Raw genomic sequence first — 26,301 nt, 5'->3', positions numbered from 1 at the left:
AACCCCTTTGTGATCTATGAACTAAAAAATAATATTGAATGACATAACATGCATGTAAACTTATTTTATACATCATATAATATAAAATATTATATATAAAATAAATTATACATGCTATAATATTTATATATAAAATATATAATATAATGTAAAATAACATGTATATACATGTGTATACATTATACACTAAATATATATGGGCCGGGTTAGGCCCATCTGAGCTTGAAGTATTAAGCCCAAGCCCAGCCCTAAAATTTATGGACCTGATGTAGACCCGGGCCCAGACCGGACCTGAACACAAAACCCAGGCCTAAGCCCAGAATTTCCGGGCTGGGCTGAAATGATCAAAATGAGGGTGAATGGAAATGCTACCAGCTCCTTGCCCTTTTCGGACCCAGTTCGGGTATACAAATTCGGACATTTGGGTCCAACCAGTGTAACTGGATTCTCTAAAGGAACATAGGATGTTCAAATATTGGCCTTGGGCCCAAGGGAAGCATCGATGATTCTGGGGCTTAATGATATCTGCGCGAGTTCTTTGAACTCTCAAGGACAACTCTTTACCTAAAAAAAAAAAAAAAAAAAAAATCTCTCAAGGACAACTGGACAAGGATCTTGACTCACCGGTTTGATGAGTCTGTATCGATGTTTTCAGAACCGGACGGCTTGTAGATCCGTTTTTGCCATTGGGTCACATGTCAACTGGTCTGGTTGTCCCACTCCGGAAAATAATATAAAAATTGGAAAATAAATAATAAATAGCAAAATACCATCACTCAAGTCTTACATAAATCGGGTCAAATTTTTGGAAAAGTAGTTGTCAAAAACTATTTATTTATTTTTCCTTTGGGTTGTGTTGTTGGCTCAATGACTGGTCCAATTGTCCGGTCTGATCCGAGTCATAAAACACTGATTTTCCTTGAAACATAAAAAAGTTCCATAAAATAAAGAAAAATGTCCAAATCAGATGGTTAGAAATCGTTGATCGGTGGGCTCAGGTACTTGAAGGTTGAAAGTTGAAACACATGGGCCCTAGACCCATCCGCCATCCTACCGTCGATCGTCATGTCTTTCGAACGTCAGATCCGATTCCTAAATGGGAAATGGATATGATAATGACCCGAACCGATAGGTGATCTTCCGGGCCCATTAAATACTGAGATGGGTGTGTCAAAGTACATCGGATACCGATCACCAGCCCTCCTTGAAATAACCACTTGGTGGCAATAATTGGGTGTTGTCCATGTCTCGTTTATTTGGCAGTTTTTTTATTAAATAAATCGGTCCGTTTGCAAGTTGGCACACGAAATCTCCTACGTGGGACCCAGCAACAACGTGTCCCACTATAATTCCCCTCTTTAAACCTGAACTGGCACGTGCATTTCTGCACGGTGGACAACAGCAGGAGGGCCCTACATGTACAGTTGTCATTGCAAAGTTTAGCTAAATAACTTGACACTCTCAACAGTCCTAGTTTACACGTGGCAACTATCGAACTATTTATCTAATAAAAAAGTTGACACCTGGCAAACGATTCAAGTGGCGCTTTGGTAGTTTAAGAGAAAACAGGGGCATTTTTTTGAATAGTCCAGTCAAACGAGTTGAAAATTGAAATTAGTTAGACACGGGAGTTTTTTTATGAATAAATTACAATTTAATTTAATTCCGAGGTTGGTGACTAACTTACGCCAGGGAGCTGAGTGCTAACCAATAACCATAATGGGCTGGACCACACTCGATCTGTGCCGGTGGTCATGCGCGACAGACAAAGGGTTATGGGTGTATGATCGTATCGAGTATAGAGTGGTGAAGTGAAGCCCCGGAAATCCCTGAGCTCCCCCAGCGTACTTTAGCCGAGGCGGTCCCTCATCCTCGCCGGCTTTTCTCAGATCAGTGATTGAGTCAGAGTCTAATTTAATGCGACATAAGAAGACGAGTTGGCACAGTAAAAGGAGAAAGAGGGAGGAGGGAGAGAGAGAGAGTCTGTGCATGTCTGAGTGGGAGAGTGGATTCTTCGAATTGGATCGTGGAAGAAGAAGAGGTCGGATCTCGAAAGGTGATTCATTTGGGAAAAAGATCGACCAGATAGAGACCGAGTTTGACTCATTGATTTGATTGGTAGGTCGATCCAAAAAGGGCGTCTTTTGCTTTTCTTCGATGTTGATTCCACGTTGTTTCTCACTTCGCAGCTGCACTTCGATGCTCTACTGTAATGGCGTTTTGAATGATTCAAGGTTAGTTCAGGTCTTCGATTCTTTTTTGATGTTTTGTTTCCTCTCCTACTACATTCATCTGTTGGGGAGTGCAATTTTGATGCTTTTTTGGTTTACTTTTACTAGATTTGGCTTGTTTATACTGCATTTGAAATTTGAACTTGTGATCTGTAGATCTTCATTGTACATTTGTACTGATTAGTGAATTGTGATCGTGTCACTTGGCGGGATGGGTTTTGGTGGGTTTAATGTAGTTATGGAGAGTTTATTTTTGTTTTTGTTTTCATTGTATTTGAGTTTGGGTTTTTGGCAGTCGGTGGCGGATTTGGGATTCCTTGTTAACTCTATTTTTGTGCTCCTAGGCGTATGCATCTGTTTCTTGTATCACGTGGGTTGTGGGTTTCATTTGAGGATAGACCAGAGCAGTTGCATCTAGGAATTGGTCTTTGACGTGAGAATTTGGGTTTTAGTGATCGTGATCGTTTCATTGCAGTCTTGATGGTGTTGGTGAAGATTTGACTGGGATTTCTGTAAAATCTGGATAAATGAAGATATTTAGTATGGGCAAAGAAAAGACAGATGGGTGCTTCGGAAATGGATGAAGTCACCAAATGGTTGAAACTTATTCTCTCTTGATAGAATTTAAATACAGGCCATTGTTTTCATGCAGTTCTTATACGATCCACTATCCATTTGATTCTTAAGCAATGGGGAGTTTCCTTGTTGTGGTACATTCTGTCTCTGATGCCCTATTTTTTTGCATTTGATTTCCACTTCTTATGTTGCTCTTCCTTTTTCGTCCTTGTGTCCTACAAGTCACCCACATTTCGTTCTTCTCGAGGATGCAGTCTGGGAAATAGATTAACACATTACGTGCGTGAATTTCAGTTTATTTGGGTCGTCCTAAGGAATTTATGGACAAAAAATTTATACTCTTGGGTGATAGTCTCTGTATCTGTTCTGTCAAGTTTTGTTAAAGGATTTGGAAATGGGGAAGTAGTTGCAGTCCATAAAACCAGCAGATGTTACAAGCTGAGAATTTCTGTTCTTTTTGCTGCTTACCGTTTAAAAGTGTGACAATAAAGTTACTTGAGCTACAACTGGTTTTGTTGACTTGCCTTCTATTGACATTTTGCCTTGTTCAAATTGATCTTTCTTTTAACAATTATCATATTTACATTCTCTACATGTTTTTATGCGATTCAAACATCTTGTATTTGCTTGTGCTCAGGTTTGTTTATTGTACTTGGCTCTGCATCACATGGTTCCGCTAACATTAGCCTAGGGTCCCATTTCTAATTTAAGATTTTTTTTCATTTCTTGGGCCCCTCTGACCTGAAAGACTTTACAGACCGATCTTTCATGCAACTCCCATTCCTGCACCTGCACTGCATATGACTCTACTTCATGTTGCTTTTTATGGTTAGGGTTTGACTAGAACCTTTGTGGTAGAGGATATATAAATTGTGAAATTCATTCAAGGATGGAATGAAAGTAGACTTGTCTGTAACTCTGTATATTAATTTCCTTGTTAGGAGCCATTTTTCTGTTCAGCATTATGGTTTGCCATGCTGTGCTTTCCTGGCATCATTAAAAACTTCCCTAGATGCGGAGTTTATGAGAATTTCAGGTAAGGCATGCCGATGAGTAAAGGTTTGGTATTGAGACTTGAGAGGTATTATTAACAAATTAGTTTTAACACGCATTGCTATAAGAGGATTTATGCATGATGAGAGGCCAGAGCTGTGACTTTCAAAATCCAACCATACAATTTTAGAGGGAAGGAGGGAGGGATCCTCTCTCTGTTTGTCTCACTCATTCACCCACTCACTCACTCACTCACACGGTTACTGTTAGATGAGATGCTGCTCCAAATTGTTCATAGAAAAAGGTGATATGATTCTAGTTAATATGAATTGGTAGTCCAGGATATATGTGCGCAACTCCAGAGTCCAGCCAGTTGAGTTGGATATTATGAATGTTAAGTTGGAGGCCTTAAAGAATCCAATGCTGTCAGGAATTGGAGGGGTCATTCAGCAAAACAACAGGTGGAATTGTTTCAGTGTGTTTTTCTTGGTTATAATACAGCAAAGGAGTGCCAAGTTGATATTACTAGAGTTGGTAAAAAGAATATTACTTTGACAGCTGCAGCTTAGACAATTTGGGTGATTCAGGTATCAGAGGAGCTGTAAGGTAACGGGGAAGTATCCTACTAAGCGTTTCAGGATCTGTTGGCATGGGGTACTCAGTTAGATCAGAGCTGCTTGCTCTAGTGCAAACTTTAAAACTTGTTCTATCAGAATGTTGGACAGATTTACAGGTTGAAGACTGTTGAAGTATTCAGACTGTAATGTGTAGTCGTGTATGAGGAATGGTATTGTTTTATGAAGTACATTTATATTCAGAGACTTCAATGCAATATCACCTCATTTGGGTCTTTCTTTTTTGTAAGTTTGGCTAGTTCTAATATTAATAATGAGACTATTAATATTAGAGAGGGACATAGGCTTGTGTGGTATTTTTAGACTATTTTCTCATTTCTTCTGTCTTCTTTCTTCTTTCTGATTATCAAAACAAGATAATACCAGAGCAACAAGGAGAAAAATCCAATGATGTTGAAGATGTTGACAGTGCCTTCAGATTTGTTCTTTAGCTTTAGATTTATTAATTAAATCTCTTGATTATCTAATATTCTCCTATGGTTTTTATTTATTGTTCTTTCTTGTTATCTTTTATTCAGTTAATATTTATTGTTTGGCATTTTGGGTTTTCTGTCAACCATCTTGTTAGTTTGATCCCCCTACTTGTAATTTATTTATCGTCTTCTGGTTCCTGCCATTAGATATGATTTTACTATATTTAGTAAGTTGTGATTTTACCATAAAGAAGTAATTATAAGAACTACTATAAATAGTAGTAATGGGAGTTCTATAAAGAAAACTTTCAGAAATTATTTTAAGTACCAAATTTACTATAAATAGTAATTTTTACTAAAAATAGTATTCTTGTGCTATTGGTTGCCAACTTCTCACCATCCTTTGCATCCTTGGGGAGAATCCCGCCACAGATCCCCACTTTCTCATCACATCATTGGTAGTGAAATCTGCAAATAGCTCCAAAGTCTTTATCCATTGTGCTACTTTCACCATAATGTTTTCAATATAGCCTCCTTGCTTCTCCAACTTTCCTAAAAAAATATGTGCATTCCTTTCTTCTTAGATTGTCCAAAGCAATGCAGCTCATGGGTCAAACATTCGTCCAAACTAACAGGGATAGTTCACCCCCAAATACATAAGACAAATGGACATGAGATAGGTAGGTGATTGGCAGTACCATTTGATCCACACATGATACAGCAATTAGGAGATAAACATCAATTAGGTCTTTTCTTTTGCAATGAGTCACAAGTATTTATGCTAATATGGAAAATTTCCCAACAAAAAGCATCAACTTTGGGGGGAATAGTACAGCACCAAACTTCCTTAATTGGAAAAGGTATCGCGGGAGGAAGGGAGCCAAATAAAGATTTGAAAAAAGATAAGGTTCTTGAAGGGTGAGTGGTCCATATACAAGCATCCTCCATACTTGAATCAAGAAATACCCCATCAAGAAGATGCAAAAGATCAGATAAGGGAACAACTTCAAAGTCTCTCAGATTCTTTCTTTGACCCAAGTTCCAAATGTAGCTAGGTCAGAATTGGAGGGAGTAGCAAACTCAATAGGTTTACCTGGGCAAAAATGGAATACTCCAACCCAAGGATCACCCCAACTGCATGCTTTCTGTCCATTCATTCTACAATTGGCTTCTGAATTACCTTCAATGTGCACTTTGCTCCAATGGTATTACCAAATATTTTTTTTTTGGTGATTGAGGCTATAAAAACATCAAATTTGATAATTAAATAATAGAAATGGTTGTTTGGTTTGTTTTGGTTGAAGACTTGGCAATATATGTTACTAATTTGTCCAAATCTTTCCATCACCAAGATTATTTGTGCTTTTATATTTTTGATAGAATGCTCAAAGAACTACAAGTTTTGATTAGGGTGGAGCCTTTGTCTTGTCTAAGGGCCATTTATTTTTTAGTTGTTAATGTTTCTTGTAGAGTGTTCCTTATATTGTCGTATTTGTGGTTTGACCTTGGTTAAGTTGTGGTGCATCTTGTGAATGGAAAATGTGTGAGAGGTGGACTTGATGACTTGGTTATCATAGTTGTCAAGGTGATACCTAGGTGGGCGCCTAGGCATCGCCTAGGAAACATGGCGCCCTTAGGCTCACCTTGCCTAATCGCCAAGCAGTTTTGTACATTGTGTTATAAAATACTTATATTCTTAATTTTTTCAGATTATAATTATAAAATAGACATTATTAAACTAAAATATTCCTTTTGTGTGTTTATATACTAATTTCTTTTTATTATTATTTTCATTTGTTAGGGTTTAATTAACATAGATATTGCTAAATGCTGTATTGAACCTTCAAAGACTTCAAAACCTGAACCAATAGGTAAGGAAGAACTTAAAGTTTTGTTTGATCAACACATTTTCTTCTTCCACAGCTTCTTCTTCTACCCTTTCTTTTCTTCTTTTCCTATAAAAAAATAGGTGTTCAGCCTCTATGTTTTTTGAATTTTCTTTTCTTTTTTCTTTTTCTTCTAATGAATATGTTGATTTTCTATACTTTAACATAAAGTTAGTACTTTTATTTTGTGAAAATTATGGATAATTATTAAGGAAAAATGGTTATGGAACCTAGGGAACTACCCTAGGATATATGTTTTATATCCAAGAACTTTAATGTAATATCGGCTCCATTTGGGTCTTTTTTTGTCATCATCATCACCTTCACCATCATCTAAGCCTTGTCCCAACTATATGGGGTCAGCAATATGAATCCTATTTCGCCATTCTATTTTGTTCAGTGCCATACCCATTGTTTAATTATGCATGCTTAAATAATTTCTTATTACTCCCATTAAGTCTCTTTCAGTCTGCCCTAGGATATATGTTTTATATCCAGGAACTTTAATGTAATATCGGCTCCATTTGGGTCTTTTTTTGTCATCATCATCACCTCCACCATCATCTAAGCCTTGTCCCAACTATATGGGGTCAGCAATATGAATCCTATTTCGCCATTCTATTTTGTTCAGTGCCATATCCATTGTTTAATTATGCATGCTTAAATAATTTCTTATTACTCCCATTAAGTCTCTTTCAGTCTGCCCCTGGCTCTTCTAGCCCCTTTAACTTGTAATTGATCACTTTTTTCAAACAGGTGCTGTATATAGTTTTCGATGCATATGACCAAATCATCTCAATCTGCATCCTCTCTCTCTCTCTCTCTCTCCCCCTTTCTCTCTCACCCTCGCTCTCTTGTAATTTTAGGCAATTCTAATTTTTTTGATGAATAATTTTAGGCAATTCTAATACTTAATATAAAGTCTCTAACATTAGAAAGAGACATAGGCATGTGGTATTGTTAGATTTGATGCTTTCTCTTTTCTCTACTATTCTCTTCTTTCTTTCTCATTATTATTCACACAAGAAAGGAGGTTGTCAAGTGGTCATAAATTTACTAAGGGAAAAAGTACCTTGTTCTGATGAGAGAAGCTAGAGCTGTGACTGCCAACCACAATTGCTCATTTGGGTAGGTTCCATGATCAACAAGTAGCTTTGCATATTCTTTTGGTAATAAAATAAAAATTTCGTTAAAAGAAAAGTGATTGGAAGCCGCCTAAGAGAAGAAATAAAAAAACTACATCCAACCATAGCTCAACTCCAAAACCTCAACTTCACAGCCACCAAATCCAAAGGACAAACTTTCCCAACCAAAAAAAAAAAAAAAACAAACTTATTACTATCAAACCTATCGTGACGCATGACTGATCTAATTGGGTCCTCAATCCTACAACTCAACAAATAAACTTCTAGACCAATCCAGAGTCAAATATATTAAATCCCTACACATGACAACTTATAAAAATAAAAAAGAAATCCTTAGACATGACAAAATCCAACAATACCTATTGTATAGGAACTATGGTCCACACCAACACAACAAAGAACAAAGTTGAACTTTGATGGGAGCTCTAGAGGTAGCCTGGGTCCTTCAGGTATAGGGGAGTATTCAGAGATGGAGATGGGAGAACTGTTTCTATGTTTTCAGGGCCAATAGGAGTGGGGGGCTCATTGAGAGCGGAGGTGATGGCTTTGCTTCAAGGTGTAAGATTTGCCAAACAATTGGGTTTACACCAAGTTGAGAGAGAAGGAGACTCTAAATTTTTAATTGATTGGCTGCAATCAGGCTGGTTGGGAGCATGGATTTATAGACAGCCCATAAGGGAAATCCTCAATATAACAAAGGAGATTGGTGCTTGCTTCAAGTGGACAAGAAGACCAGCTAATGGCCTAGCTGATACCTTAGCCAAATAGGGGACTGTGAGGGAAAGCTTGTTCTAGGCAGTTTTGTAATTCAGATTACTTGGGCTCAATACCTTATTTCAGGGGTTGATAGTTGTATCTTAATGAAGTTACCGTTTCCAATAAAAAGGGGGAGTACAAAGGAGACTAGGGGAGGGGTAAACTCTCTAAACCCTCCGCTAGAAAACAATAACAACTCAAATTACAAAATAGCCCAAAACAATAGTTCTTCCCACCCCTTGTTTAGCAAGAATATCTGCAAAGGAATTAACACTTCTTTTTACTCACTGTAACTGAATTTCCAAACCTTGTTCTTCTAGCCGGTTAAACATTCTTTTTTCATTAGCAAACTTCCATAGACCATTCTCTTCTTTTTGCAGCCATTCTATAACCAGTTTTGAGTCCCTTTCAACAATAAGATTGTGACAACTCAGCTCCTTTGCCTTCTTCATTCCTTCCACCACTGCCAAGATCTTAGCTTGAAGTGAATCACCAACACCAATAGGACCGGAAAATGGAGCAATGACTTTCCCGCCCTCATACCTAAAAGTTCCTCCAATTCTGAAAGGCCTTAGGTTACCTTCGCTACTTCCATTAAAGTTCAGCTTGATAAATCCAGAAGCTGGAGGAGACCAGATGGGACTAATCTTGGTTTTGGTAGGGGCTGAATTAGTCACTTCCTCTGTCCCTAGAGCTTGTATTGATCCTCATAAGTTCCAAAATTGCATTCTTTTAAAAGATCTGACTTGCAGCCTCCTTTCTACCCATTTCTTGACCATTCTATACCTCTCTTGAAGGTTTCATTCTCCAGTTTATCTTTTTTCAGACCTTTCTCTTCCAGTTTTCTAACCACCTTCCTTGCACACTTTTCACTCCCCAAAAAGAATAGACCCAGTATTTTACTTGCCTCTACTTCTTTGTTTACAATCCCCTCTATCTCAGATTGTCTCTTTAATGTATGTGTTTCATCAATTATCACTTCTTTTGATTGGCCATCCCCAACCTCAAAATCATTCTCTTCTACTTCATTTTCAATCTCTGCTTCCTCTGTTAGCAGCTTCATTTTGTAGTTTCTTTTTCTTCTGTAATTATCCCTACCTCATCCACGGTTGGAGATTCTCTAGCATGAAGTGGGGCCTCATGGGAATGCCTTGTATGAGGATCACCTAGGCCAGAGGAAAGCATATAAAATATAAATAGAAAGTTGGAACCGGTCAGAAGTTTACTGCTTTTCTACCTTGCGTGCTATCCTCTTGAATGGCAGGACATGAATCATACTGTTATAAAAAAAGAACAGGGGGATCCTTTGTTTCCTTTGTTGTTCACTTTGGTGGCTGAAATCATAAGAAAATTGTTTAAAAGAGCAGATGAGAGGAATTTGTTTCAAGGTTTTAGGGTAGGGAGACAGAATCAAGTGCTCTCTCATTTACAGTTTGCAGGTGACACATTAATTTTGGGAGAATTTAGGAATGTAGAGGATGTGAGAACTATTAGGATGATTTTGGAGATTGTGGAAAAAGTCTCAGGGTTGAAAGTGAATCTAGCAAAGTGTAGCTTGGTGGGGATTAATTTGACAAGGGAGGAGTTGCAGGATGTACCGTTGTTCTTGGGTGTGGAACCCAAGAGTGTCCTTCGAAATACTTGGGACTTCCTTGGGGGGGAGGGGATCCTAGTGAGAGGAGTTTTGGGATGGGGTGTTAGAGAGATTTCAGAAAAAGTTAGCTTCATGGAAAAAGAATTATATCTCAAAAGGGGGTCAGGTCACTTTAATTAAGTCTACTCTTTCTAATCTTCCAACTTACTTTTTGTCAGTTTTTAAAGCTCTTAAAGTGGTGCAAGAAATGGAAAGGCTAATGAGGAACTTTCTGTGGGATTCAGGTGGGGGTGCTCATAAAAACCATCTCCTGAAGTGGGATTTGTAAATCTAGAGAACGGGGGGTTTGGGGATAGGAAGATTAATTACAGAGATTCCCTAAGGAGACTAAGCATTGTGGCATCAGTTATTAAAAGCATTTATGGGGTACACCCAAATGCTTGGGACACTGGACTAGCTAGGGTGGCTAGTGTAGAAGCCCCTCGAAAGTGATCTGTCTTTACTTGCCAATTTTTTTACAACATATGAGATATGATGCCGTCACAGGATGAAAGGTGAAGTTTTGAGAGGACCTGTGGAGGGGGCATTCTCCTTTTTGTCTCCCTTTTCCTCGAATTTATAACTTATCCAACTTCAAAGACAAAACTTTAGCTGAAATGGTAACCTGGGAAATACTGGGTTGGTATGGGATTTGGGTTTAAGAAGACCTCTAAGAGATTTTGAAGCCTGTGTTTGCTTGAATTACTCAAAGATGTGCAGCTTTCCCTTCAGTGTGTGATGAGAGAGTTTGGTCACCCAATGTTAAAGGTTTTTACTCTTGTGCTTCTTTATTTAGAACCTTTCTTCCTACACTTGAGTCTCCTTCCTTTCCTTCTAGAGAATTGTGGTTTTGTCTGATTTGCCCAAAAGTCAAGATTTTCTGTTAGGAAACTGCCAACCAAATCATAGATACCAAGAGAGGCTTCAAAAGAAATGGAAGAACTGACACTTGTCTCATGTGTGTGTGTTGTGCTTGAAGAGTGGGGAGTCCACCAACCACTTGGTTTTGCTCTGTCTCTTTGCAGATCAATCATGGAAGCATTTTTTTATCTTTATTGGGGAAGAGTTGGGTTGCACCAAGGGAGGTTGTGGACCTGTTCAAGACAGATTCAATTAGTTTTACTACTCAGAGACAAAAGGTCCTTTGGAAGTGTTGAGAGGGGCAACTTTGTGGGGGTTGTGGGCTGAAATAAATGCAAGACTGTTTGAGGAAAACTGCAAGTCTGTTGAAGAGATATTAGAGTTAACAACAATTAGGGTGACGCATTGGACACTAGGAATAGAGGAATTCAAGGGAGTTTCCATGAATGATTTGCTGAGGGGATGGCAAACTTTGGCTGCTTTTTAGGTTAGAAAACAACAAAGAGTGCTGGATTGGAATCCTCCTGAAGCGGGTGTAATTAAGTTCAGTTTTGATGGGTGTTGTCTGGGGAACCTAGGGTCGTCTGGGTGTTGTAAGAGAACAGCAAAGCACTGTTATTCTCAGTTTTACAGGCCCAGCAGGAGAGGGTATCTCTCCGAGGGCAGAGTTGTTAGCACTGAATCAAGGTTTAGAATTGATACAACAGCAGGTGTGGAAATATGTTGTAGGAGAAGGGGACTATCAAACTGTGATTCCTCATTCAATTGGGTTCCTAGAGTGCAAATATGGTGGCAGATGCTTTAGCAAGAGCAGGGGTGGGGAAAGAGGTATTAGAATGGGGTTGCCTGGGGCTGGGTTGTACTAGGTAAAGATCCTGGTTTGTTGCTTCTTGTGTTTCTTTTTTGTTGTATAGATTTTGGTGTATTGTTTGTTTTCTCTTTGTCTCCATCTACTTTGTACTTTGAGGCCTGCTGCAGTTCGGCAGCTAGGCTTTCTTTAATGAAAGTTTCCTGTTATTTATCAAAAAAAAAAAAAAAACGCTTGTGTATTTGAGTCCTATATACTTGGGATTTGTTATTGATTTATAGGTAAGAGCCTTAGTTTAAGGCCTTTGGCTTATGGCTGCATTTTAGTTTTCAGCATCTGGCATTGAAGGTTACTCACAGGAGCAAGAAGTGAAGTGAAGCCCCTTGAATATTCAGACATTATGCTGTTGAGCTAGAGTTCTGGCATCTAGTGTAAAAGCATTTTTCAGAAAGTTGTTGAAGGTGACCAAATTTTCTAGTGAACTGTCTAGCTAGAAATGTGGTAGAGACTAGAGAGGGTGGAGTTGTATATTGGGTACAACCTTCCCACTGTTACAAAATGTTAGTTGCCTTTTCATTAGTTCTTTTGGACTAACTAGTTCTAGATAGCTTTGTTTTCGGAAGGCTTAGTTTCTGGCTTTTCTTTTGGGACAATTAGATTTTAGTATTCTTTCTTTCAACTTCCTGATTAACTATGATACCCGGATACCTGTGCAAGGGTGCTGTGTTGTGTCAGATGCTTCAATTTTTAGTGTAAATTTCATATCCAATACTCTATCCAGCTGTGTACTGCTGTATTTGGGTAAGATAACTGATTAATAATACTGTTTGATCTGGTTATTAATAAAGAAGGTAGCTTAGTGTTTTACATACCTATTTATGACCTTTTTCTTGTCTCTACTCTTCCGGGCTGGGAAACTGAGACTATACACGAATTTTATCTGTATTATAAAAAAAATTGAGATATATATGTACAATACTGGACAAGTGTTAATCTCTTTGATGTTTTTATGTGGCAGGTGTTGATTTGTTAAATCTATAGTGACTGGCATTATGGGCGGCTCTGGAAAGTGGCTTAGAACATTGGTTGGTTTAAGAAAATCAGAAAAGCCACAATCTTCAGAGAAGGAAGGAAATGTGAGTAGAATAATCTTATGCATATGTCTTATGTTCTTAACATGAATTTCATCCTTTTTGAATAACCAAAACAGTGTTCAAGCTGCTCTTATCTTTTATGGCATTCGGAAACTCTGTAGAAGTACAATTGGATGCTGCTTCATTTTTTTTAGGGTCTCTTTTCTAATGTAAATTATTAAATTAAGAACTTATAGTTCACAAATTGTCACCCTTGAATGATGTCTCTCTTCATTTTCTACTTGATTCTTGCTGAGCAAAGTGCCATTAAGGTGATCAGTGACCAGATCAATGTGCTCGTTGATGCAAAAGCATATAATCTTAATTGAATCTTGTGACATACACATTGACTTGGACAAGTTGTTTTTCCTAGTGGATTGCTGAGAATCCAGAATCTGAATCATGTTCAACTTCTGGAAGTTTCTTATATGCACAACGGTGACAATTGAATGGAATATGAAAAAGAGTTGCATTCTTATGCACTTGCTTCTAACTGAATTCATTAATTTGAACACTTTTGATATGCTGCTTGAATTCTCAAGACTTGGCCTGTGCAATGTCTATTCCCTATATTTACTGGTTGTTCTCATAGTTTTCAAGGTGCCAAGGCGAGGCTAGGCGACAGGGGGGGCGCCTTGTGCCTAGTTGCCTAGGCGAAGGATTTTTTTAAGTAAAAACACGTATCCTATGGTAGTTCCTTAGGTTCCATAATCATATTTCCTTAATAAATATCCATAATTTTCATAAGAAAAGTATAAGCTTCATGTTAAAGTATAGAAAATCAACATATTCCAACATATTCATGAGAAGAAAAAGAAGAAAGAAAAGAAAATTAAAAAAATATAGGGGCTGAACCCCTATTTCTGTTATAGGAAAAGAAGAAAAGAAAAGGTGGAAGAAGAAGAAAATGTGTTGATTGGACAACATTTTATATTCTTCCTTGCTTATAGGGTTCCGGTTTTGAAGTCTTTGAGGGTTCAGTACAGCATTTAGCAATGTTTGTGTTGATTAAACCCTAACAAATAAGAAAATAATAAAAAGAAATTAGTATATTAACACACAAAATGAATATTTTAGTAAAAAAATTAGGAAAATAAAAGTTTTTTATAACACACTATAGAAAACTACTTGGCAATTAGGCGAGGCGTGCCTCCAAGGGCGCCTTGTCACCTAGGTGCCCGCCTAGGTGTCGCCTTGACAACTATGGCTGTTGTATTGATATAATGGAAAATTTGAGCAATTAGTTAGTAGGATTAAACTTGGATATGGCATTTGTTTCTCCTTGAATATTTAGTGTTATTCATCTTTTGTATGTTGCTTAGATTGTCAATTTCCCTCATTTGCTAAGAAGTCCTAGCAGAAAGACTTGCTAGAGGGACCTATAAGGCTCATATGGTTCCACTCCCAAAGGGACTACATCTTGCTTGAGTTGTTTAGACAGCTCGTCAAACTTCTTAAGGGATTTATAAATTGATAAATAATTTTATTATCTCTTTTTGTCATCCTTTTTCCTTTTTTGGGGTTCTATCTCATTCTTGGGTGATGCAGAAGACAGCAACTGGTAGCCGGTTTTGGCACCGGAGAAAGCAGTCTGTGGAGATTGATAGTGACATTCTTAATGATGAGTTTGCCCAGAATACAGCTCAGCTGAGTAGGGGTGCTACTGGCCAATCAAACTCAGAGAGTGCGAGCTCCCCTGCCAGCTCATTACAAGTACAGACAACGGTACACATTGAAAAGAATATGAAAGAAGAATGGGCTGCCACACTTATCCAGACAGCTTTTAGAGGATTTCTGGTATGGGAACCTCTATCTTTGATTGTATAGCAATCACTTGTTATTTTGTTGATATCTGAAAAACTCTTCCTTTAGACTCAAATCTTTTTTTTTTTTGACTGGTAACTTCCAATTTTATTTTATTGATTTGAAATAAGAATAGTATATTACAGAAAGGTTGTGCAGAACACCCCAATAATTCAAGGTTGTTTGCCCCATCCTATGCTTCTATTTATGTTATATTTGTGATTCCCCAATATAATTCACCGTGATTTACACAGTATCTACTATCTAGCCAAGGAACCCACTAAACTATTTGCTGATTGATGAGTTCAGAAAAAAGATGCTCCCAACTCCCTGATTAAGCTCCTTACCTCTTTTGTTGTATTTCTATGCTGCCATGTTCCTAGAGTATCATTAAGAAGCCAGCTTATGATCACCTTAGAATCTCCTACCACAATAGCTGTTTTGCCATTCTCAACCCTTGTAGTACAGCTAATAATTCTTCTCTGGTTGAGTCTCCTTGTCCCATCAGTCCAGAAAATATTCCCATTGTTTGTCCTTGATTTCTGAAAGCTCCTATTCTCAGTTTTCCTGGATTTCTCAATGCTACAACTAATAAAGTGAGTTTTATTTGGGTTGACAGTGGAGGAATCCAACTCATTATCCTTGGCACCCTTCTTGTTGATGTAGAAGCAACCCGTAGCCAGCTTCTAACAATGTCATTTACTGAAAATGCTTGGAACAGACTTAGACTTCTCAGCCAATGAGCAATCTTCACTGTTATGTTCTCAGTCAAAGCCTCTTTGGTGTGAGATGAATCCTTAAATATCCTGGAGTTCCTCTCTTCCTATAGTGCCTAAAGAACTTGCCCTTGTGCATCTCCAAAGTATTTGCACTCAATATTATTACAAGAAAAAATGTTGGAAATGAAGTGGCAGTTTTGGACCTGGAGCATCCAGATTTACATGAAAAGGAATCTATATGCAGTAATAGTTATACTCATAACCTTCCTTATGATGTACCTACCATACAAGGAGCTGGACGAATGAAAGGAAGACCTAATCTTCTTTGGTAGGAGGCCAAAGAATCCACAGCACTTTTAGTTTATCTCCACATGAACAGAAGTACAAGAAGGAATTAGCAATATAACATCCTATGGTCTATCATCTTCTTGAAGCTCCTTCCCCCCCAAGATGCAACAACAGTACTTTGTTTTGGGGACCTGTCTAAAACCTCAAGCATGGTTTAAAGTATCGATACGATATGCCCCGTATCGGGCGTATCGTATCGTATCTTTTGAAAAAGATACACCCCCGAAAGAAAGCATGGTTTAAAGTATCGATACGATATGCCCCGTATCGGGCGTATCGTATCGTATCTTTTGAAAAAGATTCTGAGATGGAGTTGGTGTGGTCCCTGGTTCAAGTACTTCAAAAGGTCTTCTTAGAACCGTCAAAAGGGGATTCCTGGATTTGGTCCCTTTCCTCTTCTGGCTCTTTCAGTTGTGCCTCCTTTTTCAACGCCCTAGCTCAACCCTCTCTTTCTCCTGCCATTTCCTTTCCTTCTAAAGAAGTGTGGGGAAGACCGGTCCCATCTAGGGATGAAGCACTTTGTTGGGAAATAGCTTTGGAAAGAATTAATACTTGTGATCAACTTCAAAGAAAGAAGCCTTTTTGGTGGTTGTCCCTGCACTGGTGTACCCTTTGTAAAGCCAATGGTGAGTCTTGCTCTCATTTATGTATATCCTTCCCTTTTGCTTCATCTATTTGGGAGTGGTTTCTCTCTTTATTTGGTTGTAGGTGGACTCCCCCGTCAAGCATTTGAAGCTTCTTCACCTATTCAGTTGGTAGCCAGATCAAAAAGAGGGGAAAAATTTTATGTAGGTGCACCAGGGCAGCAGTTTGTTGGACAATCTGGGAGGAAAGGAACCAAAGGATATTTACTGAAAAAGAAAGGCACAGTTATAGAAGTGATTATGTTGAGGGTAGCACAATGGGTAAAAACAATGAACCTATTTGATGATGCTCCAATATAGACCATTGTGAACAACTGGCAGGAAATAGCAGTCTCGGCTCCACGCAGAAGCAGTGTTCATCCTTTGTGGCACCCTCTGATGGAAGGTTTTATCAAACTCAACTTTGATGGGAGCAGTGAAGGAAATCCAGGGCCATTAGTGGTTGGTGGTGTTTTCAGAACAAAGGCAGGTTCAGTAATAGCCCTTTTTTCAGGACCAGTTGGAGTTGGAGACTCATTGAGAGCAGAAATTATGGCCCTCTTGGAGGGGGTAAAAAGGGCTAAGGAGCTGAATATAAATAGGCTGATTATCGAAGGAGATTCGCAAGTGGTAATTGACTGGATAGAGAAGACAAATGATGGGTTATGGGCATACATTAATGAACGAAGGCAATTCAAGTGGCTAACTCAAGGAATGGATGTGCGTGTCCAATGGGTTAAAAGATGTGCCAATTCATTTTCAGATGCTTTGGCTAAACAGGGGGTGTGAAAAAGTCATTTGTTTGGGGCTATACTGTAATTTTCCTTTTGGGGGTGAGGTAAGAGGGTTTACCTCCCCCCCTCCATTGTATTTAAACCTTTTTCTTAATTAATGAAAGTCTTCTGTTACTGATAAAAAAAAAACACATTACTCATTGTTAATAGTATTTTTTAAACCTTTATCATACCAAATAGGACTACGATGTAGCTTGGTTGTTAATTAAGAATCTTACTATCAAATACCATTACAAAGTTTGCCTCTAAATTGCCTTTTGGTTATTAGTCAGAGTCTTATCATCATTACAACTTTATTTTAGACACTTGTAGGAACATCTAAGCTAGCTAAAACCTTATGTTGCTCATCTTATTTTACTAATTTTCTTTTGTTCTTTTTGGAAATTTCAGTTGTCTTCAGCATGATAATATTGAAATAGAAATTCAGTTCTTGTTTTCCTGATTTTATTTCTCAGGCTAGAAGAGCATTGCGAGCTCTGAAAGGATTGGTAAGGCTTCAAGCCCTTGTCAGGGGTCATGCTGTAAGAAAGCAAGCTGCAATAACCCTTCGTTGCATGCAAGCCTTGGTGAGAGTTCAAGCTCGTGTCCGAGCACGACGTGTTCGTATGGCATTGGAAAGCCAAATGGAAGAGCAGAAACTTAAGCAGCAACTTGTACATGAGGCTCGTGTTAGAGAAATAGAGGTATATTATCCAAGTATATTATAAAACTAACCGTATTCTTTCCCCCATTTTCTTGAACAATGATGCTTGTTTATGTTGTATCAATCATGGTTGCTTGAAGTTCCTTATTTTCTTTATCTCCTTGCATGAGTAATATCCGAATTGCTATTTTTTTTGTTTACTATTATTATATTATACTTATGTTGGGAGATTATGAAATTATTATTATATTGTTGTTTCAGTTTGTTTAATTAGAGGTATATTATCCAAGTATATTATAAAACTAACCATATTCTTTCCCCCCAGTTTCTTGAACAATGATGCTTGTTTATGTTGTATCAATCATGGTTGCTTGAAGTTCCTTATTTTCTTTATCTCCTTGCATGAGTAATATCTGAATTGTTATTTTTGTTGTTTACCACTATTTTATTATAATTATTTTGGGAGATTATGAAATTATTATTATATTGTTGTTTCAGTTTGTTTAATTAGGGTCCTATGATTTATCGTGTTAGGAATTGATGATAACTGTTACTATTCGGTGTTTGATTGCCAATGAATGTTTGCAAGAAATTAAGAGGGCAGGGAATAAAGGTGGGCATGCAAACTGGTCTAGAAAATGGATCCAGTTTTGGGGTAAGGATTTCACCAAGGCTGGTTGGGCATCGCTAGATTCATCAGGTGCGAGTGAGAGATGTTGGAAAATGGATCCAGGTTTTAGGGTGCCCATGATGGGTCGACCTGATCTGATCCAACATAAAAAAGAGGGAAGGTTGAGGAGTTGTGCATAGTTAAGTAAATGCTCACAACTCCCCAACGTGTTGGGGGAGTTACAACTCCCACACAACCTCCTAAATAGAGAAAAGTGGAGAAGTGTTGGTCTCTCTCGCTATTGACTCAACCAAGGATCGAAATTTCACAATGTATTTGCCGATACGTATTGTATCAGTAGGCCATTGATAATCTAAATAATGCTCTTTTGGGCTTTCAACCAGTTTCAAGGGGTAGGCAGGCTTAAGACCGACCCCTTGACCTATTTTTGAAAAAAACTAAAAAAATGGGAGGTTTGTGATTGAAACACCTGAGATGCACTGTCTGACGTATTAGGGTGTATCAAGATTTTGAACCTCGGGGTCAAACCTTGATCTTGGATTTTGCTTCAAAGAGATAATTTATTTGCCTCTTGCAATTCTTTGATATTCGATAACCACCATGATGGATTTGTTAGCCTACATTAAATAGTTGGGAAGGGGTTATGTTGTACCAGCATGATAGAGTTGCTTAATAATCATATCGAGAAAGAGAAGGTTTACTAAAATATTTTTACCTAAGCAAGTGCCTCTTCATGGAATAGTTGCAATGCTATAAGTGTACCATTGAGTACATTGCATGAGCAAGTAATGAAACACTAACAGAACTTCAGAAGCATAAAAGATTAAGCCATGCAACTTTCTATGTTTTCTTTTATTGTATTTGTGTGTGTGTGTTGATAAGGAGCACGGTTTCTAATCATGTAGTTGGTGGATGTAAAATTTCTCTGTCAACTTGTAGACTTAAATTTTGAGCCGTGGCCTTATTGTTCATCTAGTTGTGTAATTCTTACTTGATTTGATTTGATACCCTAATGCAGGAAGGATGGTGTGATAGTATTGGGTCTGTGGAAGATATTCAAGCTAAGCTAATAAAGAGGCAAGAGGCTGCAGCTAAACGTGAGAGAGCCATGGCATATGCTCTGGCTCATCAGGTGATTTTTTTTTAACTTGATCAGTTAACTTAACGCAATGACTGTCAATTGGCAGACAAATGCCTCAGAATATCCAAGTTATGCATTCATCATCCTGTTTCACCATTCCATTCTGTTCAGTGCCATATCCAGTGTTTGGTAGTATTGGTTTTCTTAACTCAAAAAAATCATATGTTTTTTATGAATAAAGAAAAATTTTATTACTTCAAAAGATAATAGGGAGCTTTAAACTCATACAACAACCCTTGCAGCCTCTCTCAACTGATTACAAGGAAACTAGAAAGTAAAACAAGCATTACATCTGAGCCCAAAACAAGACTTCCCTATTTGTCCCTTGCTTAGCTAAACCATCAGCCAAAGCATTTGCTCTCAGGGTTCTACCACCCCACCCTAGATGAACACCTTGCTACTTTTGACCAATTTCTCCATTAATCTGGAAAGGAGAAATGATGGAAGTGTTCTAAGGTCTTTAACCAGTGAATTGCACAGTGAGAGTGCAACTAACTCGGTTTGATTTGTTTAAGACAAGTCCAACTTTTTTTTTTTTTTGATAATTTAAGCCAAGCCTGCCTTGAAATCTTAGTTGCTAAACCTGGATCCTAACCAATTTGGGGTGTGTTGGGTTGGGGCTTGAGTAGCTATTTTTACTATGTATGCCAGATTTAAGTTGTCCATTGTTAGAAATATAAATGTATATGGAGTAGAGTAGGCGGCAAGGTATTTCCATCAATCTAAATTATTTAAGTGGGGTATTCTGATCATTGTACTTGTACTCAGGTATCCTAATATGCGTACCTCTTTCTCTTCTCTGCTCTCTTTCTTTTCCCAATTTATTTCATGTCTGACTGCAGTTTACATTACATGCTATTGGAGCACATTTAGTAACCTGCGATCTGGTCTCTCTATTCTCCATGTTCACCAAAACCTCACCTTGCATTTGCATATGTCCCATGGTTAATTTGGTGTAAGTACTTCGTGAAGGCAGTTATGCTAGGCTGCATGTATTTCTGATCAGAGTTCTCAGGTGTTTCTGTAAAGGACCAGTTTTTTATATATATATATATTAAAGTTGTATTGTTATATGGTGTGTTTCTCAGTGCTTGTTTTTCAAAGAAATCAGTACTGAAATTGTTTTTGGAAGGGATAACATCTTGTGGTGGTTTAAAGACTTGATGAATGGAGATTTTCTTTTTTTTTTTATTTTTTTTGATAGGGAGGGTAACTTTCATTAGCTTAAAAGTAAAAATACAACTGTCACCAACAGGGACAAAGGTGACCCCTCATCATAAATCAAATTACAAAACAGCCCAAAACAAAGACTCCCGATTTACACCATACTTCGCTAGATTATCAGCTAAAGCATTTGCTGACCTCCTAGTCAATTTAACATGTGCACCCAGCTCCCTTATGAGTCTCAATAATTCCCTTACAGGTTCTCTAAGGGGCCATGTTCCCAAACTATTTGTTTGCAGCCTGCCTACTAATTTTGAGTCTCCCTCCACTTCTAACTGTTGAATGCTCAATTGCTTAGCCAATTTGAGCCCCTAAAGGAGGGCCATCACTTCTACTCTAAGCAAGTCCCCCACCCCTATCGGGCCAGAATACATGGTGAAAATAATGTACCATAGGCCAAATCTAAACAAGTTTTCTTACAGCCAAAGGAAAACTAAAATATTTAAGTTGTTCTAAATTCAAGGCTAATTCTAATGGATTTAATGGGTGGTACAAGAAAATGTACAGATAATGACATGGTTATGGAATCGTATCAATCTCAAGATTAGCATTAATCTTATGATTTTGGATACTGCAAAGGAGATTTGGGAACATGTTCAAAGATTGTTTTCTGGGCAGAATATTGTCACTAGGCTGTGTCAATTTTATGAATATTTTTTCTTTAGCAGTGACAGAAGTATGGAAGAGTGTTATGTTGCTTTGAAAACCTGAGGAATGAGTTGTGTACCAACCTCTTGTTATAAATTTGAGGGTACACCGGTACAGCTGTTGGAACATTTGGATGTGGCTCAAATAAGTCTTTGATTTGATCGAGTATAAATCCCTCTTTGCATTTGTAGACTTTGGAGGTTTCCCTTGTATAAAGTGATGCCTTATTATTATTGGCATTTAATTCTAGTTGTTTTTTCGGGTGCAGGATGTAGGTTGCATGATGATAGATGTGGTACTAGAGGAGGTCGTGCTCCTTGAACTATTGGTATAGGATGTGGTAGTGGTTAAGATTTAGGGGGAGGATGTGGCAGAGGAGGTCGCGGTGGTCCTCAAAAGTGTTCTTATTGTAGGTTAGGTGGACATATAGTCAATTTTTGCTATCACCTTTATGGCCCATCTTCTAACTGGGCTAATCACGCTGTCACCACAGAGGATCTAATTGGAAATGCTATGTGAGAAGCGAGTGCCTATTACCCTTGAAGAGCATGAAAAAATTCTTTCATTTGACTCCATCAAGTGACATTACCAGTCTGGCTAAGTCAAGTAATGCTTGTCTTGCTTTGCATTCATCTTAGTGACTCAGTCTTCTTTTTTGGTAAAGGGTCTCAGTCTCCTACATGTGTTGTTGCTTGTGGGGTTTCAAATCATGACTGGATATCTATGTGTGTTTACTTCCTTTTCTCAGCTGTTGTTGCTTGATGGTACTACATCTCCAGTATCTGGTGTAGGTAGCTTCTCTCTTAATTTATTTCTTTCATTATCATTTGTTTTGGAAATTCATATAACCTTTTTCTCTGATCTCTGTTACTAGAAGTCTGTCTATGATGTTGGAAAGGCATGATACCTGAAAAACTTATAACCAATCAACCGGTATCATAAAAAATGGTAACCAATTAGCTGGTATTCAACAAAAATCATTTGGGGAGGGGGGGTTGATTGGTCAAAGTTCTTCCGGTATCATATCTTTCTTGCATCATAGATATTGCCCTGTTAGTAAGTTGACTAATCACTAAGGCTGTGTTTGGTTTGAAGGAAAAGGTAGGGACTGTACAAACCTTGTACAGCTTTCAGTGATTTATAAGGCGTGCCTAGGTGCATAGGTGAGACGCATTTTAGGGTATGTGCGTCGCCTAGGTCCTAGGCACAGCATTTTCAAAAGGTGCACGCCTGGTGTGCCTTTTTAGAACTTTGCACTTTTTTTGCTTTTTTTGAACCTAGCGGCTGGGCCAGAGGCAGATACCATGCCCCTTGAGGCAAGCCAAACAATCCATGTTAGGGTCTTAAATTCTTAATTTTCACACAATGTTGTTCATTCATTCATCCTAATCAAATATCTTCTTAAAAGGCGATTAAAATTATAAAATCATTATTTTTTTTGTGTGAGAATTAAGAATTTAAGACCCTAAGATGGACTTGTTTGGTCTTGCCTCGAGGGGCATAGCACAAAGGCAGCTCATAGAATTAGGAATGTAATATGTTTTACATCACATTATCCACTTGAAGTAATGTATTGAGGAAAAAAAGATATTGTGGGTTTTACATGCTTGTTTTATATGTTTGTTTTTTATTTTTAAATTTTCATTTGAATACACTTTACATGTTCTGTCTATGTATTTTAATTTTAGATAATAGGTTTTTTAAAACATTTATTTTAAAATTTAAGTTTATATTTTTATTAATATTATGTTTAATATTTGTTGATTTTTTGCATTCTTTTTTGAATTTTTTGAATTTCTGACTTTTTTTTTTTTTGTATTTTTGTGCCTTGCTTAAAAAATGCACGCACCTTGTGCTTCAGGCACAAATTGTCCCTTGCGCTTTTAAAACACCAGGTTTCCCTCTACCTTTCCCTTCCTTTCCCTACCTTTTCTTTCAAATCATACACAGCCTAAATCTCTTCACTGTTTTATTACTTTCTTTCCTTCCTATTCTTTCTATGCTATACATGAGGAATCCGGGTCCCTTGAATAGGTGGCTATGCAATTAAAAGATGAATTGAGTCCTATTAATTTTAGAGCATTGTTCCTTTCTTGATGTGTAACTCACATATGCTTTCCCTTGGAACCTTATCCTGTTACTTTTATGTTTCCTTACTGATGGTTGTACATCTCTTTTCCTACAGTGGCAGGCAGGACCCAGGCAGCAGTCGGCCCCTGCAGGGTTTGAACCGGATAAAAACAACTGGGGTTGGAACTGGTTGGAGAGATGGATGGCAGTTCGTCCGTGGGAGAACCGGTTTCTTGACATTAATGTCAGAGATGGAGTGATAATCCATGAGAATGGATCAACAGAAGAAAAGAATGGCACCAAAGTCCAATCCAGATCTGCTGGGAAGAAATCTATTTTGTCAAATGTACAATCAAACACTCAGAAAACAGCTACATCTCATTCTGATGGAAAACCAAAACCTAAGCCATCTCAGGAGGAGCGGATTGGAGAAGCCAGTTCAAGACCTTCTGGGACTGGGCCTCGTTCATACAGCAATCCTAAAGAGAGACCAACTCAACAAGATTCTCAGGCAAGGAAGCGGTTGTCTCTTCCATCAAGTGGTAAGTATATATTTAATCTGGATGATTTGTTCCATGATTTTTTCCGTGCTTAAAACTGTCCATGCATAAAACCGCATTGAAATTCAGACTGCAATATAATTGACAAGAAGTCCATTTGTTCTCTTTTGGAGTACCTGCATTTGGATCAGGTTGGTCCAATATATTTTAACTTGGCTCTAACATATGTGCACTTGGAAGATATAGAGCATTTATGGTTTCCAGTAGATTGGATAAAATGCTCAATTTTACAATTTTCTTTTTATTTTTTCCCGGACGAGAGGAATGCATTCTGTTCAAATTGTAATATGCAGATTGCCATGTTTTTCTTCTAGTAACCCATGCGGGAAGCAATATGGTTCAACTACATTTGCTGCCATTATTTATGCAAGCAACTATATTTAATTACATCTCCACAGATTAATCGTTAAATCAGAATAATTGTGCACTTTTTTTTTGATTGCTTGATTTGGTATAATCACCAACAGGGCTCGGGGCACAAACAGCCAGGCATCCAAGTAGAACTGCTGTCAACAGGGGAGTCGTCGCACAAAAGACTATCAAGGAAAAATCCAGGTTTAATGAAAGACATGATCCAAACACCACTGATACTGTTACACAAGGAGTTGATTAACAGATTTGAATACTCAATTTGAAGATGTATTCCAAAAACCGAGACAAGAGGAGATGATCATCTGTTGTCATCTTGGTTTGTGTATATATAATTAGAGGTTCTTTCATCCGGGAAGGTGCAACAATACTGATGGAGTTGCTGTAGCAGTAGTGAGGATACAGGTTGATTTTCGACCTGCAATGATAATATAAAGGGAATTGGTTATGGCTGTTGTAATTATTAATTTGGTGTTGCAAGTTGTAACTGTTTATTGAGTTTCAGAACCTGTAAGGGGACCAAAAGATGAGTTCACCTCCGTCATCAACTGTTGCCATCTGATCCTCGAGTCCTGGCAATTGATTTTTCATTGATTGTTATTGGCCCATGGCATGGTTTCAGTGGGGCATTCATTCTTGCGGATCTGAGCTGATTCTTTTAGTTTAATGGCATTTAATGGGTTTGCTAAACTATCAATCAGACCCCAGTGGGCGATGGATTTTCAGAATTCAAACGACCGTATCATAGATTTTCCATTATTTTATAGAAGTGCTTGAGCCAGGATCCCTGTGAAATACATTAACTTGCCAAGTGTCCCATGCCCAGAAGGTCAGGGCCCGCCATAGAGTAGTGTATAATTCAATTTCTTTCTGGGCGTTATCATTCTATTATTGGTATTTTGATGCATGTAGGTCTTCCGGTTTGGAACCACTGGGATATTCCCAGTTGAATTTGATTGTAATTAATTTGTACCTTAATGTTGGTGCAGTTCTGTTGCAACAAATCCAAGGTCTCACCACTGTGTACGGTCTTCTAACTAAAATCACATAAAATGTTCTAAGAGTGGACAAGACAAAGGTCATTTTCAGCCGTTCAAGTTTGGAAATTTTATTAAAAAGCCAAAGAAAGTAGAAGACTAAACTCACTAAACAGAGGGCAGTATCCAGTAGACGATGGTTGCTGCTACCTGACTACAAGCCGGTGTTGGACTGGCCTCCCTCTCCTGTGTTTATGTGTGTCGGTGTATCACCAAATAACAAATGTCTACTTAATGATCAGATGTAATTTATTATAAGTACATTTACTAATTTTGTTAAACCTAGAACATCCGTTGTCGTTTAGTGAGTTTACTTAAACCTACCATATGATTTTCATTTTACTAAAACACTCTCTGTAGTTTGCCATCCTTTTACTTAATTGCCCTTTCACTAAGAATTGTTTGTTTTTCCATATGAAAATAATAATAACATGATCACCTAAACTGAGTGGAAAATGTTCAAAGGGCATGAGCCTATGATTGTTATTTCTACATATAAAAAACAAAATTGATTAAAGAGAGCCAGATTAGATGGAGTGATTGCTCTAATATATTCATTTTCATTTTCTTTTAATTACATTTATTCAAATGAACATTAGTGTTAAAATTATTATTTTTGAC

General features: G+C 37.8%; 1 protein-coding gene across 2 annotated transcripts; it reads left to right on the top strand.

The window, feature by feature from the left end:
• The first annotated feature begins 1,667 nt into the window (after nucleotides 1-1,667).
• Nucleotides 1,668-25,336, top strand: LOC148871383 (protein IQ-DOMAIN 5-like). Of its 2 annotated transcripts, none has more exons than XM_088970982.1 (7): nucleotides 1,668-2,234; nucleotides 12,956-13,073; nucleotides 14,619-14,867; nucleotides 17,813-18,040; nucleotides 19,650-19,763; nucleotides 23,830-24,256; nucleotides 24,742-25,336. In XM_088970982.1, exons 2-7 carry the CDS (start codon nucleotides 12,990-12,992, stop codon nucleotides 24,885-24,887), a joined length of 1,248 nt encoding a protein of 415 aa, XP_088827108.1. In that variant the 5' UTR covers nucleotides 1,668-2,234; nucleotides 12,956-12,989; the 3' UTR covers nucleotides 24,888-25,336. The 2 variants fall into 2 exon arrangements, with proteins under 2 accessions (XP_088827108.1, XP_088827109.1); XM_088970983.1 differs by lacking the exon at nucleotides 1,668-2,234 and adding an exon at nucleotides 2,675-2,941.
• Nucleotides 25,337-26,301: the final 965 nt, after the last annotated feature.

Source organism: Nelumbo lutea, chromosome 2 (genome assembly GCF_056320005.1).
Source record: "Nelumbo lutea isolate HS-2025 chromosome 2, American lotus-T2T, whole genome shotgun sequence".
Classification (NCBI taxonomy): Eukaryota; Viridiplantae; Streptophyta; class Magnoliopsida; order Proteales; family Nelumbonaceae; genus Nelumbo; species Nelumbo lutea.
The sequence above is the reverse complement of the archived record's forward strand: the minus strand, read 5'-3'. Positions and strand labels throughout refer to the sequence as shown.

Excerpts from the sequence above, each read along its gene's own strand:
- LOC148871383 (XM_088970982.1), top strand. The coding sequence starts at position 12,990 with ATGGGCGGCTCTGGAAAGTGGCTTAGAACATTGGTTGGTTTAAGAAAA. Across the intron at positions 13,074-14,618 it reads CTTCAGAGAAGGAAGGAAAT|AAGACAGCAACTGGTAGCCG; the intron begins GTGAGTAGAATA and ends TGGGTGATGCAG. Across the intron at positions 14,868-17,812 it reads CAGCTTTTAGAGGATTTCTG|GCTAGAAGAGCATTGCGAGC; the intron begins GTATGGGAACCT and ends TTTATTTCTCAG.